Source organism: Oxyura jamaicensis, chromosome 9 (genome assembly GCF_011077185.1).
Source record: "Oxyura jamaicensis isolate SHBP4307 breed ruddy duck chromosome 9, BPBGC_Ojam_1.0, whole genome shotgun sequence".
Lineage (NCBI taxonomy): Eukaryota > Metazoa > Chordata > Aves > Anseriformes > Anatidae > Oxyura > Oxyura jamaicensis.
This window is the reverse complement of record NC_048901.1, coordinates 10,909,312-10,930,107: the sequence shown is the minus strand read 5'-3', so window position 1 is coordinate 10,930,107 and position 20,796 is coordinate 10,909,312. Positions and strand designations below refer to the sequence as shown.

At 53.9% G+C, this 20,796-nt stretch overlaps 2 protein-coding genes across 7 annotated transcripts in view; one reads left to right on the top strand and one right to left on the bottom strand.

Annotated features, from left to right (window-relative positions):
* TBCCD1 (TBCC domain containing 1) overlaps nt 1-20,796 on the top strand; it is a 28,232-nt gene that overhangs the window by 3,255 nt on the left and 4,181 nt on the right. For 2 of the 6 annotated variants that reach the window (XR_004753234.1, XR_004753235.1), the window contains exons 1-6: nt 16,289-16,849; nt 16,938-17,087; nt 18,106-18,165; nt 18,516-18,882; nt 19,833-20,019; nt 20,152-20,605. Coding sequence is in view for 4 of the 6 variants with exons in the window: in XM_035334636.1 (XP_035190527.1) it covers nt 16,304-16,849; nt 16,938-17,087; nt 18,106-18,165; nt 18,516-18,882; nt 19,833-20,019; nt 20,152-20,649 (1,808 nt within the window). In the remaining 2 variants the exon portion in view is untranslated. Of the gene's footprint in view, nt 1-14,849; nt 14,858-16,288; nt 16,850-16,926; nt 17,088-18,105; nt 18,166-18,515; nt 18,883-19,832; nt 20,020-20,151; nt 20,650-20,796 lie in introns of those variants that run through there. The other 4 variants (XM_035334636.1, XM_035334638.1, XM_035334639.1 and 1 more) reach the window with 3 other exon arrangements.
* On the bottom strand, nt 4,182-16,363 carry DNAJB11 (DnaJ heat shock protein family (Hsp40) member B11). The gene is made up of 10 exons (XM_035334641.1): nt 16,229-16,363; nt 15,962-16,118; nt 13,632-13,729; nt 12,672-12,804; nt 11,636-11,778; nt 11,001-11,083; nt 10,317-10,374; nt 9,642-9,753; nt 9,091-9,250; nt 4,182-5,104 (listed from the first exon to the last, which is right to left on the bottom strand). The coding sequence occupies exons 1-10, from the start codon at nt 16,303-16,305 to the stop codon at nt 5,040-5,042; spliced, it is 1,086 nt and encodes a 361-aa protein (XP_035190532.1). The 5' UTR covers nt 16,306-16,363; the 3' UTR covers nt 4,182-5,039.

Here is a 20,796-nt window from a genome sequence, read left to right as displayed (position 1 = left end):
CTGCGTCCAGGGCCCGTCCTTTCCAAAATCTGGCCGTGCTCCCCCCGCGGGACGGGTGCCAGCACTCAGCCGCATGCATCTGAGGGGCGAGCGCTGTTTGCTCCTTGTTTTATTTTCTCCACAGCCCTGGGGAGGCTTTCCCCAGCCCCTGAAAGCAAACACTAAAAGCAAGCACGGCCAGCCTCCCACTCAGGCTGCTATCGCTGCTCGGGGTGCAGGATGAGATAAGGCGCCCAGCCCCCAGCTCCGCGTGGTGTTCCGGGGAACAAGGCGATGCCCGCGGGGTAGGGGCAGGTTTCCCCCTCGCCTCCCAGCCGAGAGGCATCAGCCCCCTGCCCCGGCTGGTGGCCGCATCCTGCCCGTCCCCAGCCCTGGGACAAGGGGCAGCTTGGTGGAACAAGAGGGACCAGCGCTCACCGCGCCGGTGGAGATGCCGCCTGGCTGCCTTCAGGGCCAGTGACAGCACACCATCACCCCCACTCCCCCTGCACACCGTGCCCCTCTCTCCCCCATCCCCAGATTCAGGTCCCCCTCGCCACAGCACCTTCAGCTCGTCACCGGGGCAGGAAGAAGGGCTTATCCGCACAAACACACCCCACGCACGCAGAGCCTGCGCTGGTGTCATCAGCGCCGCTCCGGCCCCAGCAAGCCCCGTGCTCCGAGCTGGCCTCAGAGCTCACCCCGCGGCCCCAGCTGGTTTCGTGCGTGCGGTTTCCAGTTCCCAGACAGCCCTGTTAACCCTGCTCCTGCACCAGGGCGAGCGCGTTTGCTGTTAGCCAGTGCCCCAAGGGAGAGGGTGGTCTGGTGTTGTTTTTTTTTTTGTAACGTGTTTTTGCCTCCTTTGGGATACCGGGAAGCACCCAGGCCCTCTCCCACCGCACTGCCACTGCCCAGCGGTGCCTCCTGCCCCGAGCGGAGAGCGGGCAGCACCCACGGAAAGCTTCAGCGGCCGAAGGGGCAGAGCTGACGCGTCCCCCCGCCGGGCATGGGGGTGCCCAGGACCCACCGCTGCCCTCTTCCCTTTCCTCTCGCCGCCCAGGTCAGCGTGCCTGACCCGGCCTGCGGAAACAGGAGGGGAAAGCTGGACCCCGGCCACAGTCAACACCGGGCGGTGATGTGGCAGGCGGGCAAGCGGAGGTTTTTGGGGCAGGAGCAGCACCCACAGTGCTGACATCCCTGCTGACATCCCTGCTGCTGCCCCGCGCCGGGGAAAGCTCCGGTCTGAGCAAGCCAGGCTCTGCCCGACTGCAGCGAGCAGCTCAGCCTGGCGGCTGGTCACCTAAAAACCACCTAAAACGGCGTGAGAGAGGCCGGCGAGGAACCACCACTTCACCTTCCTGAGGTCCCCGGCCCTGTTTGCACAGCTGCACGCGGGGAGCGCTGCAGGTCTGCGCCTTCAGGACCGCGATGTTCCCCTGGCAGCGGTCGCTCCCCTCCTATCTCCGCCGCCTGTCCCTCAGACGAGTTTCGGTACAGATAAGTGCTTTGAAATAACAAGCTCTTAGGAAAAAACAAGCCTGCACCACGCTTCCAGAAGTTTCCATGGCAGAGAAACTGCTGTTTGGGAGCGCGTTCAGCCCCTGCCCGGATCAGGGAGGAGGGAATGCTCCGGGCAGCAGTTTGGCTCGTCGGGGTGAGAAACGGGGGAGCAGCAGGAGCTCCGCGGGGCCGAGGACATGGGGAAAAACCCCTGGGGCCAGACGGCTCCTTGGGACCCACGTACACAACGCTGCTGCTCCTGCGTGTGGCCTCAAAACCACAGCAGCTGCTCCGGGACAGGTGACGTGGCTTTGCAGGCAGCAAGCCCAGAGCGTGGAGGGACAGACCCTGACGAGGCTTAGACGTCACGGAGCAGTTACCGGGAAGCCTCCTCTCCCTCCCCGTGCTCTGCAAGGGGTTATTTGTCCTACAAAGAACCGAAGGGGCCCTTTGCCCAGTTAGCTCATGGAAAACAGCGAGCCGGAGGCAGGGGCTCGCTTGCTTGGTGAGGAGAGCCGCAGTTACCTGCTCCCGGCCTCTGCCAGAGCATCCCCTCCCAGGCGATGGCTGGGACAGCGGGGTCTGACACGGCTGGGGGGTCCTCACCCCATCCAGAGGCAGCAGGGATCCAGCCCAAGGAGGGCAACAACGCGCTGACAGCGCAACGGGGAAGAAACATCTTCAGGAGATGATCGGAAGCCATCACTTTGTAGAGCAGGATCCCATGTTAGCCAGGCAGTAGCCACTCGCTTTATTGAACAAGCCCTTCTCAAAGGGGCGAGAACTTCTAGAAACACATTTGGAGGTCAAGCATCTTGCTGAAGGAGTAGAACAACGTGCCCGTGTCTGAAGGGTCAACAATCCTTGGGTCATGCGCCAAGGCCCTGCGAGATAGCGGAGTCCCCACGCGCCAGGACTCACCCACGCTGGCAAAGCTTTACCGAAGCAGAGGGCACAGGAGGTCACGGCCACCGACCCGCATCCCAGCGGCCCCACCACGTGGGACAAACACCACCTCGCCCCGTCGCAGAAGGTGCCCAGCTCTCCTGAAGCGAGTGGATCGAAGTGCAACAAGCGGAGCGTCCGCACGAGACGCAGCAAGCACCAACGTGAGCTGCTGCTCGGGAAGGGAGCGCGGGAGCCCTGGGTGCCCGGCCTGAAGGCAGGGACCACACCACGCAGCAGGGCAGGGAGGCTGGAAGGAAGCAGGGCTGCCTGGCAGAGCTTCGGGCTTTTTGTCTTTCACGTCTCAATGAATTACCTGCACCACAACAACAATGGAGCCGGCCTCCAGCCTCTGCTGCCTTGTGTTTCGCTCAAAACCGTGGCTTTGCAGCTCCTGTTACTGTTAGCACAGCACGGGCCTCTCGGAGCAGCACAAATCCACAATGGAAAGGAAAAAAAATAAAACCCTACAGGAAGGAAAAGAATTAGCTTGGAAAGGAAAAGCAGCGGCAAGCACAAGTACTTGTGCTCAGAATAAGTGCATAGCCTGCTGCTGGGGGCAGGGGTAGGAAGGGTCACGTCGCAGCCAAAGTCTTGTGCAGAAGCCGAGACCTTGCTGTAAGGCTTTTGGTTTTCTTGCTGTGCTGGCAGCGTGGGGCACGTTGGTAGGGTAGAAAGACAAGGGCCATGGAGCAGTCAGCAAACGGACCCGCACGGGGCTGACAGCATGAAGCAGCCCCATGCGCAGGGCCATCAGGTGCATTTCTGTGCAGAGGTTTCAAAGCATAATCTGAGTGGGGAAGGGGGGCACAGAGCTGCCTACAGAGACCTGGAAACACCTGGCCAAAGGGGCGGATGCTCTTCTAGCAGCCTCAGCCAGGAGGAATGCCTTAGGCTTGAGTGAGGATTTCGAGGAAGATGAGCATGGAGACCGAGGGTCTGGCAACCTGCGTTCACCTCGCCCCTCTCCCGGCTGTTCCCGAAGCCCCAGCCTTGCTCTGCCAAAGCAAACGCACAAAGGATCCAACAGGAAACCTTCCCGGTGCTGCTGCTTCCGCTGCGTCAGCTCCTGCTGCTGCTGGACTTCAAGGGCTGGGTGGGACACGGCTGGACCACTGCGGCACACAATGGCTGGGCCACCGCTCCCCACCTCCCCAAGCTCCGATCCGTGCTGCTCCAACTTGAAAACAAAAGGAAAACCCAAAAAGCAGCCTTGTGTCTCCTGCTGCTTTTCCCCAGCAAGCATTTCCACGTGGAAAAGGCAGATCCCATCCGTTTCCCAGCTCGGGGGATGCGGCATCGAGCAGCAGCTGGAGGGATCCCGCTGCACAGCCCCGTGGAGCACGGGATAAAGGAGCAGAGCACCATCCCACAGCAGCTGACTCATCTCGCTCCTACATCCCTGTCACGGCGCAGCAGCAGAGGCTGACTGACGCAGGCACCTCGGGGAACTTTCTTTGCTACCACTCCCAAAATTGCTTACGAATAACACGCAGAGATGAGCGTTTCTGATAGGGATGCTTAAAGGAGCAGGGACTCGAGGGTGAAGCTGCTTCACCAGAGCAGCACAAGTACGTCCCTGCCACCCATCCCTTGATCCAAATAAAGCAGCTACGGAGCTGCTGCTGGTGTTAGCAGCGGTACTGTCCCCCTTTCTGGCAGCTCAGGGCTTAGATCTCTAAAGGGACCCTACCTCGTTAGTCCAATGACTTGCAGCTGTACGAGGGCAAGGGCTGCTGAGACACAGAAGCAGGTAGTTTTTGCCATTCCAACTCAAACATCTTTATTTCTGCGCCGTTGGCTTCCCTGTCCTCACGGAGGACAGAGTGCAGGAGGTGAGTGAACCTTCCCAGACAAGCCACTGGTTACGTTTGGGGGCAGGGAGGAACCAAGACCACGAGGAGCCATTCCCATTATTTTCCGTGCAATTTCATGCCAAAGGTCCAAAGAAACTTTGCTAAACCGTTGTGACTTTCAGTCTAAAAATGAGCACTGACTTCTGGGACAAGAGGACTGCTTGGTAGTGATGAGGCCCACAGGATCTTTCAGAAAGCGTTTTCCCCAGCTTTCCCAGTGACGTGTGGGTCTAACACGTTCTGTAAAGGCCCTCCTGCCAGTCCACTCCCAACAGCAGCTGTACTCCTGCCCCAGAAACGCATACTCTGAAGCAACACCACACTCTGGACTCAGAGGGGAAGGACTGGGATTAGAAAAAATACAAAAGAAACTCAGAAGAGACTGACACAAAGGACATCAAAAACAAGAGAAGCTATGAAAATATGCTGAGATGGTGAAGAAAATTCACATCAAAATATATTTAAAAAACAGGAATTCCAATCTGTGTGGAATTTAAAACTCCTTTCCCCCCCTTTTTTTTTTTCCTGCTCAAGGAGTCTTTGTTGTTCCAGGACGTGGAACAGGATAGGCAGCACCAATTGTGTCCTGAACAGGGCAGTATGCCCCCCAGCTCATCTGAATGCTTCCACCATTTAAAAAAAAGACACATATACCTCAACAATCACCCCACCCTCCCTCTTTTCCATTCTACAACGGGCAGGAGAAAAAAACTGCAAACAAATCTGACTTTTGATTTAAGTCCTTTTTTTCCCCCCACATCAATATCCCTGCAATCCGTTGTACACCTTCTGCACAGATCCTTGTTTCAACAGCTGTTTGAGACCTGCAAAAGAAACGAAGGCGTTACTGCACAGCACAAGCCGGACGCTGCAGCTGCTGCATTTAGCAGTCCCTGCTACATTTACATCGACTTGTAGGCCCCCTGGCATCAGCCTCTCGAGGCTGAGCCCACATATCTGAGTAACGCAGTCAAACACTGACACTGAGCATGATTTAAAACAACACCAAAACCCCGCCCCAAACCCAGAGGTGCGACAGCTTTACCCGTGCTCCTTCAGCATTTCTACAAGGAGAAATAGGAGCGAAGTTATTAGTGCCAGAACAATGCTTTCATACGCTCTCTGGACCACAAAAAGGCAGTGATTCCAGGGAGAAAATCTCTGCTATCACTTCAAAGGCGAGAGCACCACCTTGAGATCCTCACAGCTCTCTGAGGGATAAAGCTAGAGATAAAGCCCCGATCCCCAGAGCCATTTTGCTATTGAAGTCAAGAACAAGTTTGCCATCTTAAGTATAACTGCACCAAGAAACGGCTTTGAGAGCATTTCCAGAGTTTAATTCCAGTCGTCTAGCTCGTCTCCCCAGGCTCCCTCTACAGCCCAACAGAAACCCTCTGGCAGCACGTTTGGGAAGGCAACGTCTGGCTCCTCCTGGAACTGCCAGCTACAGAAAGCCAGGTGAATAATTACAGAGCAGGGGTTTTCACACCGGCGCATGGTGCCTGGGGACAGTACTGTTCACTGAAAGTGGTCCCTAGAGAGCAAGTTTGTTCTCCTACTCGCATCCGCGGAGTTGAGCGCTCTACAGAAAGCTCGCGTTTCTGTTTTGAAAGCCAGTGTTTAACTGGATGAGCATCGCTGGGCTGGAGTCAGCCTTTACAAATGCCATCCTCCCCACCCCTGAAAACCCATTCATAAAACACCCGAAAGAATTCATGCCCTGGTGTCCTGTCAGCATCCAGAGCAAGATAAGAGAACGGGAGGGTGAGTCAGCACTGAAACCACAGCAGCTAATCTACCGGGGTCAGCACGTTCAGGAAAAGACTGGCAGGGCTTTACTGCTGTTAAGGGTCATATTTGCACTGACCAGAGGAAGCAGGCTGGTGAGAACATACATGCCACACTTTTTCCAGGGATAAATCAGAGGGGACTCCCTCTTCAGAGTCAGCCTGGTCACCCACAGTGCCAGCACTCCCAGCCCTGGCCGTGGGGCCCCTCGGGGCACAGCAGCATCTCTGCTCTGACCAGCACCAGAAAGCATTGTGCTGGGTCCAAGACTGAGAGCAAACATTCAGATAAATAAATAAATAAAAGCTAAATTGCTTTAGTTCTGATGTTAGATATCCCCAAACCAGCATCAGCCTCAAAACAAGCACACTGGCTTGTGACAAGAAGAGAGGACTGCTGTCCTGCCTCAGATCAGCCTGCTGAGCTGCAGCCAGAGTCCTGCTGGAGGGGGCTGGGCGCTGGGCCTGTCTGCAAAACAGAGCACATTCGGCTGCCTGGAAATTCTGCAGTGGTTGCCACCTTCAAGCAGGGTGCATATGCAGGGAGAGGCAGACCAGTTATTAAGGATCAACCAACATACTCATAAAAAAAACTAAGAAATGAAACAGACAAACAAACCAAACCAAGCTTCCAGGCATGCAAGTCCTTTGTTAGGAGGACTAGCTAGAAGACAGTACATCTCCCTGCAAACCTTGCCCTGCTCACCTACCCTTAACACATTCTGGCTGCAGACACTACTGCCCTTCAGGACTGGTTATTTGATGCACACAAGGTCACAGAAGTTCTGTTAAAATACTGAAAAACCATCCTGGAAAGAACTGGAAATAGAAGGCTCGAGGCTACTTCCTGGCCCATCTGTAAGCGGATGTACCTTCTGGCCATGCAGCCTTTCAAACGGAAGGACGTAGCTGAAGAAAGGTGAGCTCCAGCAACCCTGAAAAAAGTGGGATTTGCACAACTCTTGTACCTTGTTTCCTGCTGACTAGCTCTTAGGCAGATGCATGCTGGCCCCAAAGATAGCCTCATTAGTGCACAGGAAGTTTTAACACTTATCTGATGCCCCAACCCCAACGTTGGGGATCTGGTCCTGGCAGCCAGGAAGCCTGACGTTTGGTGCCACTGCACCCTCAGAGCCAGCTTAAAGTTGTCCTGACACCACTGGCTGGTGACAGGTTACAACACAGGCACTTTGCTGCCTGCTGGTGCTCTCCGAGCACTCTGGAGGGAGATTTAAGGGTCCCCAAAGACAGCAAACAAATGTGGGTAGAGATGTGTAAGAAACAAGAAGGTCAGTTCTGATCAGCAGGCAGTAAGTTCCCTGACACTACGCAGACAGGAAGGAGAGATTGTTTCTGACCCCAGAGCTTAGATGGACCAGAGCAGTGCTCTCAGTCTCAGTGTCTTCTGGCTGCCCCAGGAGCCATCCATATGGTTAGGAGATAAGAATTTAGGAACAGCGCCAACAACAAGAAAAGGGATGTTTTGAATTCTGAGGCCTACAGTCTTCCTTTGAGTGTGTACACTGAACTGCTGCCCCACAACATGAGCAGACCTATTCCCTCATAAAACCCCTGAAATCTCTGGATGTTTGGAGATACTCTAGCGTTCAGGAATGCATCTGACTGCTTACCCAGTCCCCTTCCCCTCAGAAGGGTGGAATTGCTTTAGGAGGGTATGAAACACCCAAAGACCCTGTGCCTGAACACACTCATGCCAGCACCATCACCTCCCAGTTCCTGGGCACACCAGCTAGCGGTTCTGACAAACACACAGGGCTCGGTCTCCGTTTCTTGCCCTCAGCCTCTCCTCAAACTGCCACCAGCAGCAGCCAGAAGAACCTCACGTCCACGCAAGAGGCGCTGCTGCCTTGTGCAGGCTGAGGAGAGCAGAGCCTGGAAGGAGGACACCTCGCACTGATGCGGACACAGACCTCACAGCCCAAGCAGCTGCAGACCTGACTGCAGCAGGAAGAGCCGCAGAAGATGGGCCAGCGCGGGAGTGCAGCCACCAGCTGCACTCCCGCTGGTAGCTCACACAGCGGTGTTGACACAGCAGGAAGGGCTGAGAAGAGACCACACAGGGCTTGGCTGCCCTCTACAAACTCTAGGAGTTCAGGAAAGCTGCACATTTGCTTCTCTCCATCAGGACAGCTGCCAGAGTCCACTAAAATGGCCCATTCAGAAGGAGGTACGATAGCCCTGACCGGCAGGAAGAAGTGCTGGGGAGCAGGGTTTTCTGCAGGAGAGCTGCACTGCTATGGGCCAGGAATTTCTTTGCCCCCCAGCAGAGGATAGGGCAAAGACATCTTATCTTGATGTCTGCTGTGGTGCCTTGAGCAGATCCTATTGCAGAAGCTGCTGCAGCAGAGATGAATTTCCAGCTAGGAGTACAGCGTCTGCCCTCCCATCAGTTTTAGGATTCCTACACACCTCACCCACGAGCTTCCATTCCAGCACTGAGAGCTGAGTAGCTGATCTCTCCAACCACGCAGGTCTGCACTGCACACATCTTCCCTGTGCGCGCCCGAAGCACTGAGGGTACGGGGAGATGTACGGAGGAACAACCCCCCCCTTAACACCCCATGGCACTGTTTACCCTTGACTGCAGAGGGATTTTCACAAGCACTGCCCCCAGGTAGAAGCAGTGGCTGGAAAGCAGCTTCTGATCCTGCTCCAGGAAAGGCAAAGCAGACGGGCTAAGCCCAGTAAGTCCTTCGCTTCAGACAGATGGCCAGCTACAAAACAAAGCGCTGGCAGGTTTGCCAAGTGCAACATTCCAGTAGTGGCACATCCCAACCCAGTCCTGCTCCCTACAACTGCAGCAGCCAAGCTCACATGCTTCAGAAGAAAATGAAAGTTATTCACAGGGCACTGGGCCAGGCACATTGTGTTGTACAAGGGGTCTGTGGAAAGGAAAGCCCCTCCTGACCACCACAGGCCCCTGGTTCAGTTATGCCAACTTCTAATCAGCTTTTGCAAGAGAACTGCGCAGCCCAAAGCCATGACAGCTGTCAGACACCCACCTTCTCGCTGTTCGTTTGTCAGCTGCTCTTTGGGGAACTCCACATCAAATGTGATTATTAGTGAGCCTTTGATGTTATTGTTATCAAAATTTGGAAGACCTTCTCCTTTCTTCCACAGTTTGGCCCCAGGTTTTGTAATTTTATCCCGAGCAACATGGACCTAGAGACAAAAGAAGTTTTATAACTAGTGTTCTGTGTATGGACCCCCAACCCCCCAAATGCCCTTTGCAGCCCACTGACAAACTTCAACTGCTATTGATTCCTTGCCAAAGTTAGCGACATGCAAGGGGTCCAGGCAGCACTACTGCCAGGACATGTGACAGTACTAACACCAAAGACAGCGCGTGCAATACTGCTCTGGCAGCCTGGAACCCAGGTCCTCACCATGCACCAAGGCGCTTCGGCTCTGGAGGAACTGGTGTGGAAGTCTCTAGCCGAGGGGACGTTGGGCACAGCCAGCAGCTGCGCAGCCCCTGTGCAAACTAGCCCTCAGCACAAGAGGCCTGGGAGCTAAATTTTATTTACACAGAGCAGGAAAGCAAACTCCTCACCTTGTGCCCATCCAAGTGGGTGATATCCATTTCAAAGCCTGTAAGTGCCTCGACCAGCGAGATTGTCACGTTTGTATACAAGTCATCTCCTCTTCTTTCAAAGACCGGGTGCCTGTGGAAATAAGAGACTGGAACATCCCTTCTTTTCCACAGGAAAAGTGGGTCCTCTAGCTTCCTCCCCTCTCTTTGTGAAAGGGTGTAGAGATTTCACAGAAGTCAGAGAGGAAGTGAAGAATGAATGAAATTTAGCTTTGTTTTCCTGTGTGAGATGCATACTACTAATAGCCTTTCTATTTCTAGGGCAATGAGTGGCGAGGCGTGTCAAGAAGTTGTGACTCACTCGGCAATCTTTCTTAGTAGGACATGCTCCTACAATAGGGAGATCGCATGTTTATGGAAAAAGGAGATACTTCAGGCAGGAGCTAACTCACGCCAGAACTCGGGCCAAACACAACAAAAGCAGAATACTACTGCAGCATCCTAGCAGCGGTGAACCCTCTAGCATCCATGGGGCTGAACATCCTGCGCAGCCCTGACTACCGGACCCCTGGCTGTACCAGCTCTGTGAAAGGGTAAGCTACACACCAGCCAAGCAGGCAACACCAGCCAGAAAATTGCTTGCAAACTTCCTTTGCAGTAACCAGAAAGAGTGGTCTAACAGGGCCAGCCACTTACTTAAGAACTTTTATTCGGAAACGCAGATCCCCTGGCTCCCCATCCACATGGGGTTCACCTGTGAAAGAAAGAAGAGCTCTGTTTAAAGGATCTAGTTAGTACAACTGAAGAAACACGCAGCGCATTGTTTCTTTACAACAAACAGCAAATACCTATACACAATAGAGATTTGCAGCTCAGATGTTCAAGGGAAAAAAGCAACTAGTTGATTCTTATGACTACAACCCTGATAACAGGTATTTTTTGTTAAACAACCCAGGATTTTCAGAGCTATCCCTCAATGAATTCATACCCGTCTGCTGTTATAAAGACTTGCCCACACACTAATGATACCCATCCTTTTCTTGTTAAAGGACTCGAGTGTGTGAGGGAATCCCCTCTGTCCAGGGAATTCAAGTCAGAAGCAGATGTTCCTGTTCAAGTTACTATCTGAAACTTCAGATTTAGGTTTTTTTTTTTTGTGTGTCTACTCAGTACCAGACAAGGGAGTGGATCTCAGTCTTTTCTGTGTGGATAACACTCTGTGCTCCTGGATTTCAGCAGCACGCACTGGACGGAGCGCTTCAAATAACACGTGCTGATCAGTTGCCCAAAGCAGGGCTCGGACACTTTCACTGTCACGATGGCCAGCCTTGCATCAAGGAAAAGGAGCAAGCTGCAGCTGGGCAGCGCCCGTATACAGACCTTCCCCAATGAAGGGATACTCCATGCCATCCCTCACGCCTGGCTCTATCTCCACTTCTAGTGTTCGCTCTTCGTTCACGAGCCTGCAAAGGGGAAGAACAAGCAAGTGCTGAGTTTCCAGCATCAGGTGGTAGCAGCTACTTATGTTTCTGGGAGAATGAGAACACCCCCACATGTTAACATGTTCCTTGCTCACATCTAGAACTGGAGGCCAAGTGCTGCCTTTCTCACACACTAATACCCGTCTAGAAGCGAGGGCAAAGTTAAGCTCCTAAACACACAGCCAGCATCTGGATACGCGACTACAACACGGTATTTCACAAACAGCTGTCCCCAGCTGGAAACTGTGGGCTTCTCTGACATTGCTTCTGCAGGTTGCAGATATCAATATGGAACTTCTGCTGCAACGACTGATCGTTCAAGGAATAAAGAACTGAAAGAGCAAATTGGTAAGCTCTTCATCTAATAGAGCTGGCCCTTTCTACTCTAAAAATAAAGACTCTCCTTAGCCACGAGAAACCTGGGTTGCATGCTCCCAGATTGCCCACGTCTTCCCGGTTGTACAGGCGCTTTTCTCCATCTAGTGGCAGGTTTTGAATAAACATGCACATAGCACTGCAGAGCACAAAACTCACTTGACATTGGGACATTCATCACAAACAACTTCTTGAGTCATCTGGAAACGTCCAGGGCCCAACTGCGTGGTCCTCATCTCCTGCCGGCAGTTGCATTTCCGTTTGCCAGGTGCCTGCCTTGCCACTGGCTTGTTCCTAACCACCTGCACGAAAGAGGCTGACGTAAGCAGACAAACCAGCACCCCCGGGCCTTGATTCCCCGAACAGTCTGAATGTAACTTGTTTTTTGTACACTCTGCTGCCTCCACAGTAGCTGCAGATCTTGGCAAAACATTTCTCTAAGTGGTTTTCACCTTATGCCTCCCGCTGATCACAGATTAAATTCCCAAGTACCAGAAAACCACCCCCGAGGCCCCACTGCCACCTTCCTAACTGGGAAAGGTAACACCCGGCTGAAACCTCGGCTGAAACCTGACGCCTTTGGTTACGATAGCTTCCTCGTTCCGCACACTGGGCGAAATTATTCCGCGTTTCTCATTTACCCAGACACTCGCAGCACAAATTTGAGCGTTTTGAATTCTAACACAGTACAGCAGAGATTGTGAGCACCAGAAATACAGCTTGCTTAAAAATAATAATTAAAATGCCACTATACATTTCAGTATGCAATCCAGAGATTCATAATGATGTGCTTGGCCACATTAAAAAAGTGACGAAAAATCCACAGCATGGTTCTCTAAGGATTGCTGAAAACCAGAGAAGTAAATTAAGTGTTTTAGCCTCAAACTACAATAAAGTCTGGAGAGAAAGCACTAACACATTTTCCAGCCGTGCTACTGCAGACTGGCCACAGCTAGGCCCTGACAGGCAGTAAGTTACTATCACATGAAGCATCATATAGGCAAGTTGCCAGATGGCAAAGATAACTGACGGAACAATGTAGTTGTTTATCTGCTACCAAACAGCATCATAACATCGTCCACTGACAGACACCAAGAAAACAAGCATCTATTTTAGTTCTGGAGAAGAGAGAGTGGCCTGGCCAGACATCTGAGCTGGGAACATGCTGGAGAGCCCGACAGGCCCGCAGACTTACCTCTACAAAGTTTCCTGAATACACCTCCTCCAGCGTAACCTCCAGGTCCACAATGATGTCGCTGCCCCGCGGGATGTTCCTGTCCTGCTGGCGAGGGTTACCTCCAAACATGAACCCGAAGTCCCCAAAAAAGCTAGGGTGAAGGACATGGGTTAGTTGATCAGAATTCCTTCCTGAAAGGTGGTTTTGCTGAAGAGAGCCACCCCAGGCAGCAGCAATGCCTCAGAACCTGACAGCTGCCTAACGGGAGTCCTCTCTGCTCAGCTCTGCTGCTCAGCTACCCTCACCCCGAGGCACAAGCTCTGAGCACTTCAAGTCAGCGCTAGCAGGTTGGTTTTCACAAGTTTAAGGACAAGCAGCATGAGGAAAAAAAAAACAAAAACCAAAAAACTGACAAATCTGAATGTTCTTCCCCAAACAGACCAGCAGACAGTCAGAGTCCTCACCCAGAAGGATTACACAGGAAGGACGCTTAAGGAATTATTTTAGCAAATTTGTTCCTAGCAGAACCAAAAGGGGCTTGAAACAACCACGAGATCAGGTTGCTGTCTGGAAATCACTACAGCATCACCTTGCAAAAGGAAGAAAAGAACCCCCAAGTGCACACACAGTCTGTGATAAAAGGTTAAACGATCACGTAGCAGAGAATGCAGGAAAGATGCTACGTGTTTAATGCAGCTGCAGCACCTCACAAGTCACCACGTAAACGACAGCCGTCCGTGTGGACAGGCATCGCTGGTTCCCTCTCACTGCTCTTGGAGAAAGGAGCAACACAAGACAGATAAACGATAACGGCATGCAGGATATCCACTGTAAATGTGTTTCTTCAAACCCTCAGATTAGCTTTTACCTGACCATGTGAAAGCCCTTAACACAGAGTTTGCCTATGTCAAACGTATGCACGAGCATCACAGAATTAGAGCTCCGACTACAGAGTAACGCGAAGTGGCAAAGTCTTACTGCGAGAAGATGTCTCCATGGGAACTCTGGTGCCCGTCCTTCAACCCCTCCTCACCATAGGCGTCGTACTGCTTCCTCTTCTCCTCGTCCGACAGCACCTGGCAGGGGGACACAGAGGGACAAGGCTTTTGCCCACAACTGAACCAGGCTATTTAAACAAGGGGCGGAGAAGAGCCGTACTGGGCTCTTACCAGGGTACGGAAGCATTGCTACAACTTGTTGGCTGCGCTGCGAAGTTAAATGTTTGTTGGCTAAGCCCCTAAGTTAAAATTAGTTTACTAAAACAGCAGAAGCAACGCAGAAGATACAAACAATACTGAGTTTATCTTAATGAGCTGAGAAAGACTCAGAAGGGAATAATAATTCAAAACCAGCTCTTACAAAGCAGGAACTGCTTCTCAATGAAAGCAAAACAACACTCAGTGTCCCCCCTCGTTTCTCTGCTTGTTCTTTAAGCACGTGGAAGACGTATTCCTCTGACAAGTGTTTCCTAATGATTAACAATGAATGCACATTTGTCTACCCAGCTTAATCTGCCAGGTACCCTAACTCTGCACCAGCTCGAACACTGACCCTCACTTCTAAGAGCAGCCAAATTCAAAAGGAGCAACCTCAGTACTAAGGCACAGTAACACATCCCAACACACAGTACTCAAGGCTGTAAAGCTTCAATTCCTAGGTGTTGACCTTTGCTCTTGCTCCTCACCCAGAGACCTGCAAATTTCCAGTCAGACTTCGCCTCTCTTCCCCTTCCTGACCAGTTGATGATGTTTTGGAAGGTCACGATTGCCAGGTTAGCTTCCAGGAGCGGAAACAGGTGGAGAAGCTGGTTCAATGATGATAAACAGTCTGAAATTGTAGCTAGTGATAAATGTCAGCAACAAAGGGGAAGGAGAGGAAAAAGAAAAACACACCAAACAGTGACTTTAACTATCAGCTTCATCTTTCCAGGACTGGAGATAAGAGCTCAGTTCTCCATCTGCCACCTAAGATTTGCATTAAAGCACCTGTTTCATAGAAGTGGGATAAAATTTCCCTTCTGTGATCTGTTGGCAAAGGAACAGAATTCTTCTGGTGGACTACTGACAGTATCACAAGCAGTAAGAAAGAAATAAGGAACAAAACATTGCCTTTGCATTCATTTTGCTTCTTTCTGCAGGCTTCAATGGACCACACCACTCCAAACATCACAAGGAGAGCTCTTGTTTGTTATGCTAGGTTGCCTCAAAAGCAAAGCAGCTACAGTGGGCAAGCTTAGAAAAAGAAAAGACAGCAAGAACTTCATCCCCAGTCCATCCTGAGACTAACAGCTGCTGTTACATGTAGGAGTCTCCTTTAACTGAAGCATCTGTGTCTGCACCACTCAGCTGGCATGTTAAAAATCACTCAGGCTGTTTGAAGGAAGGACACCGAGCAGTTTAATTAACCTACTTCCCCCACATTTCTTTCCTGAAGACTTTGCTCTAGATACTCAGTGAGACAAACCTTGAGCAGCCGTATAGAGGCTGGTGTTTTATGGTATAAACCACCCTGGTTTATCTGAGAGCACGCTGCGTTTGTTTTGTCTGTGCTGGCACCAGAACTCCCAAAGTTATGCTGAACCACTTAGGACTCTGATGTGCTATTTCTCACCTTACTTCCTCATTCATTTTATATTTGCATGTCGGAACAACAGAGCAGTATTGGGGCAGCAGCAGGAACCCTGCAGCACCCAGAGGCTTAGCTGCACCACCAGGCTGCATGGGGGGGACAGCCCCTTTCCTTCTGACCACAGCTCTTGGTTCCAGCTCCTCGTACAGCCCGACTCCTCCGAGTGAACGCCAAGCCACCACCTGGCTCCCTGCTGGTCAGTGCTCTTCCTCAGGAGCCCTCTGCTCCAGGGGGGTGGCAGGAGCAGGAGGGGGCCGGCAGTGGCAGAGGGGAGCAAAAGGAAAGAAACAGAAGCAGCCACCCTGCGTGAGTCGTGCCCATGCTCGTGCACGTGGCAGAGGAGAAAGCAGGCTTTGACTTAAAACACTCGGCGAATACAATTCACGTAGTATATTACGCTATTGGTTATTATTTGTATGGTGCTCTATTGTCATGGAACAGAACGCCTTATGTTTATGGGACTAACAGTTATAAAACGACTTTTTCTAGACAGCCCGGCAGCCTCTCTGCCTACCTGCTTTCATGAGGTAGAACGCCTGAGATCCAGCTCAGGAGCAGGGGAGGCCGGGTCTCCCCAGACCCTTACAGAGAGGGGTTTACGCCTCCCTGAAGCGCTCCTAGGGGCGTGAGGCCGATTTCCCCCCCGCAGGCTCCCGGCGCAGCTCGGCGCCGGCCCTCACCTCGTAGGCGGCTCCCAGGTCCTGGAACTTCTCCTGCGCCCGGGGGTCGTCGGGGTTCCTGTCGGGGTGCAGCTGCAGCGCCAGCTTGCGGTACGCCTTCTTGATGTCCTTCACCGAGGCGCCGCGGGACACCCCCAGGATCTTGTAGAAATCCCTCCTGCAGCGGGGAGACACGGGGAGGGGAGAGGGGGGCGGCGGGGCCCCGTCAGCGCCTGAGGGGGCTGGGGGGGGCTGAGGGGGGGCTGAGGGGGAGCGGCGGGCACTCACCCGGCGGCGGCCTCCCCGCAGAGGCACAGCAGCAGCGGCAGCAGCAGGCTGAGGCGGCCGAGCCGCCCGGGGGCCATGGCGGCGGCGGGCCGGCAGCGGGGCGACGAGGAGGAGGCGCCGCCGCCGCCCCGGCCGCCCGCCTCAGGCCTCCAGCCAATAGCAGCGCGCCCCGGCCGCTTTCGCCGCCGGCCGCCGGCCAATCCCCGGCGCACACTTCACCGGCGCCTCGCCGGCGGCCAATGGGAAGCGTGCTCCGAGGAGGGGCGCCGTACGGCGGGGCCGGCCGTCATGGCGGCCGCCGTGGCGCTGTGGGTCCGTACGGAGCCGCCGCTGCTGGGCGCGCTGCCGGTGCCGCCGCCCGCCCGGCTGGGCCGCCCCTACCTGCGCAAGATGGCGGCGTACGCGCGGCGGCGGGCGGCCGAGGGCTGCTTCCCGCGGCTGCGGTGGCCGCGCTGGAGGCACATCGCCTGCGGCAAGCTGCGGCTGGGCCGCGGCCTGGCCTGGCTCTACTTCCAGCGCTTCCTCCGCCTCCGCCCGGCCCGGCCGCCCAGCAGCCTGCGGAGAGCGGAGGCGGAGGCGGCGTGCGGCAGCGCCGAGGAGCTGGAGCGGGAGCGGAGCAAGGCAGGGCCGGGGCCGGGGCCGGGCGGGGGTCGGGGCCCGGCGGCGCCTTCCTAACGCCCGTGTGTGTGTCCCCTCCGTCCCCCCGCAGCTCTCCGTGGACACGCTGCAGTTCCTGCTCTTCCTCTACCTGCAGCAGCTGAGCCGCGTGTCCCTGCGCACGGCGCTCCGCGGCGAGCAGTGGCCCAGCCCCGCGGCCGCAGCCCCCGGCCCGGCGGGGAAGGCCGCCGGGCAGAGCAAGGTGCCGGCGCTGAGGGGTTTTGGGGGGAAAAGCGGCGGTTTTGGGCCGCGCGCGGTGGTAGCGCTGAGCCGGGAGCGCCGCGGTGAGCGGTCCGAGGGGGGCTGGGAGTCCCCCAGGTGCTCCCCGCGCCGTGGCTGGTTGGGGGAGCTCGCTCTGAGCCCTCCCGGCTCTCCGCTGAAGCAGCAGCAGCCTCCTGGACGTGCAGGAAGCTCTTCCTTCCTTGGAGGCTGCTGTCCCATCTCCTGTCACAGAGCGAGGGGGTCCCAGGGCGCTCCCTAACCAAGTTACCTGAGGTTGTGCTTCGGGGAGGCGGAGGGGCAGTCGGTCAGCCGCCTGGGAACGCTAACACCTCCTGCAAAGCGTTCTGAAAGGAGACGTGAGGGGGGTGCATCAGGTGCAGCCTGCGGGCAGCGCTCTGAGGTACAAGCATGGTGATACAGGCCGGCTGCAAACAGCAGGTTCGTTGTGGCTGGGCCGTTCTGAGCTGTACGGGCATGGGCAGGGGCAAGTCGAAGTGACTGAAGATGGGTAGTCCCATTAGATTTAACAGGAAGACTTAACAAACGAGGAAGGAAATGAGAGGACCTGATCGATGGCTGTGAGACAGGTGGCACCGGAGCACCCAGTGGAATTGAAAAGTTGACGTTTTCTTCAAACTGCCGCTCAGGTGTCACTTTTACACAAAACACTGGACAGGAATGAGGGCTGTTCTGTGCACGAGAGGGTCTCTGTCACAGCGCTGGGCTCTCCAGCCGCAGACGAGACGCTTGTGGCTGCGTGTTGTGCCCTCGCACGTGGTGAGGACAACGTGTAACCGCAGCTGGGTGTTAATTCTGCAGCTCGCAGGCCAGCAAAGGTTGTCTTTATTAACGTCTGCCACGGCTCCAATCTTCACTCTTTGTGGTATGGAGCCCTTTAGAATTTGAACTAGTACTTCTTTCAGAGGTTGGTTGCTTTATTGGTCCGCTTGCCTGTGAAGAAATGACCCCCTGCTTTTTTTTCTGCGGCTCCTCATCAGAAGCACTTAATCATAGCTGAAGGTCTGGAGCAGATGGAGCGATTTTCCAGCAGAGCAGTTGCAAGACCTTGGCTGTCAGCTATTGATTTGTTTCCTACCTTCAGTGCTAGCAGCAGCTGGCTGAGTTCGTGTGGGAGGGATTGTAGGGGAATCCGTTTCTGCCTTCTAGAATGAAACAGCTGGTATTTGGAGTTAGAATAAGAACGCTTTTCTTTCTTGGGGGAGCTTGCTGATGAGTCTGGTTTCCTTTCTGTGTTTGGGAAGGGCAGAGCAGTGGGACCAGGCACCATGTTTGACCAGCTTCTCCTCCTTTAGAACGAGCTTAGGCAAGGCTGTTTGTACAGTACTGGTGGAGCTTGTCGTCTCTCTGAGAACTTGCCTCACTCTCGTTTGTTTTTCTGCCCCCTAAGAACTGGAACGACCAGGACCACCATGCCTTCTTGCTCGCCCACCTCTCGGACATGCTGGAACTGCTGCTGGAGCCGGAGCAGCTCAGCGCCTCCTCCCACGCCACCAGCAACAGCTTGGTGTCTTATGAAGCTGTCTGTGCCCTCAGCTTTCTCATCGAAGGGACTGTGGAAGGCTCTGGGACCGTCCATCCTCTGCACGAACTTGCCCTCTGGCAGCCCTGTCAAGGGAAGAACGGCTACTCAAAGAGCAACAACGCCTTCTCCTTCCCCAAGCTAGAGAGCTGGCTGCGCTCCTGCTTGACGACAAACCCTTTTGGAATGACTGCCTGCCTCAGGTCTGGGAAGAAGCTTGCCTGGGCACAGCAAGGTATCTGCAGGCCTTGCCTTTACTTTTAGAAATAACTTCCCAGCCTCGATTCCTCTTACTTAGCAAGGATCTGGCAGGGGCTTGCTGCTGTTTCCTCCAGCTGATAGTGAAGATTGGGAAAGTGAGAGTTTAGGGGTGAGTCTGCAGGAGTAGAGGGTGCTGTGTGACACCTGTGTGTGTTTTTCTAGTCCTCGGATCACTTTTGTAAGCAAATATTAATGACTTGGTTTTCAAAGGCCCCCCCTGAAGAAGGTCAGGATTGCTACCTTCGTTATTCAAGTGCAGCCAAACACAGAAAATAGATAACGTGATGTGTTTGTGGCAAAGCCGAGAACTGACTGTGCTTTTTCATGCCTTGAATTCCAGCCCTTCACCCACAAGGGCGTTGCGGGGAGCCAAGGCATCTTCCCCCTTAGGAAGAAAAAAAGAAGATATATATATATTTTCCATTTGACTGCACAATAGCAAGAGTGGCAGTGCGTTAGGAACAACAGTGAGGTTGCTCAAGGATTGTGCTGTAGAGGGAGCATTTTGTTGGTTTAGTATGTCTTAAAGTGCACTGTCCATACTTTCAACACAACGCTGAACACTTGCCCTAAAGACCTTCCTGCCAAGCTCAGATTTGTGTCTGGGAACTGGAAAAGGAAATGCCCATGCCCTGGCTTATGGGAGGCTTTGGTTGCACTGAATAGTTTTGAAGGTTTTTTGCCCTTTCAGTGTGCCCTGGAGCTTCTGACTGCTGTGTCCTGCCCAGTAGGCACCTGTGGGTGGTTTGACTGCGTGGTGACATGGTGTCACTGTGCTACTGTCATGTTTTGGGCTGATTACTTTGGTGAGGGATTGCCAGGTGACATGGATAGTGAACCATCGTGTCTGTGTCTCTGTAGGAGGCATGTATAGCCTCTTTGTTTTTCTTCGTTTGAAATGTGTCGGTTAACTTTATTTTGCAGTTGAGGGAACAACCAGGAGAGCAAAGATTGCCTGCAACACTCGTGTGGTGCCAGAGGTATTCCCCATGGTGATAATGAGCCAGGTGTACAAACAGACGCTGGCCAAGAGCTCGGACACCTTGGTGGGGGCTCACGTAAGAATTCATCGCTGCAACGAGTCCTTCATTTATCTCCTCTCTCCTCTTCGGTGAGTTCTTGTTCCCTTGAGGCCCAGCGTTTGTTCAAGTGCTAAGCTCTTGTTCGATGGATTAAGTAGCGAGAAAGTTCTGTGTGTAGTCCTTCCTGCTCACTGTGTCTTCGTTCTGTTGCTCTTTTGCAGCTCTGTGACCATCGAGAAGTGCCGGAACAGCACTTTCGTGCTTGGCCCTGTAGAGGTGTCCGTTCACGTCCACAGCTGTGACAACGTCAAGGTCATCGCGGTTTGCTATAGCTTGTCCCTTTCTTCCACCACCGGCTGTACTTTCCACGTTCTGACGCCCACCCAGCCCCTTATCCTCGCGGGTAACCAAGCGGTCAGCCTCGCCCCGTTCCACACGCACTATCCCATGCTGGAAGACCACATGGCTCAGGTGGGCCTGGCCACTCTGCCCAACTACTGGGACAGCCCCATGCTGCTGGGCAAGGAGAGCAGCGACACGAGCGTCTTCCGCCTCCTGCCGCCCTCAGACTTCTACACCTTCGTGATTCCCTTTGAGATGGAAGGAGACACCACGGAGACTCCGGGGGGGCTTCCCCATGCCTATCAGAAGGCACTGAGTCAGCGGGAGCAGAAGGTACAGATCTGGCAGAAAATGGTGAAGGAGGCGTGCCTGAGCAAGTGAGTGCCGCGTCCCGACGGGTGTGTGGGTCATACAAACAAGTTTCGTTTGGTGTGGTTCTGCAATAATGCTTTAGTAATGGCTCGGTTTGTGTGAGCTATGTTTTGCATGCCAGCCCTAAATACGAGTACTTAGCAATCTTGAGA

What these genes read in the sequence shown, in the direction of transcription:
- DNAJB11 (XM_035334641.1), bottom strand. Translation starts at nt 16,305, where the DNA reads ATGGCCCCCGGGCGGCTCGGCCGCCTCAGCCTGCTGCTGCCGCTGCTG. An exon ending in TGCGGGGAGGCCGCCGCCGG is followed by an intron (nt 16,119 to 16,228) that starts GTGAGTGCCCGC and finishes TCCCCGCTGCAG; the next exon opens with GAGGGATTTCTACAAGATCC. An exon ending in GTATCCCTTCATTGGGGAAG is followed by an intron (nt 10,375 to 11,000) that starts GTCTGTATACGG and finishes TTTCTTTCACAG; the next exon opens with GTGAACCCCATGTGGATGGG.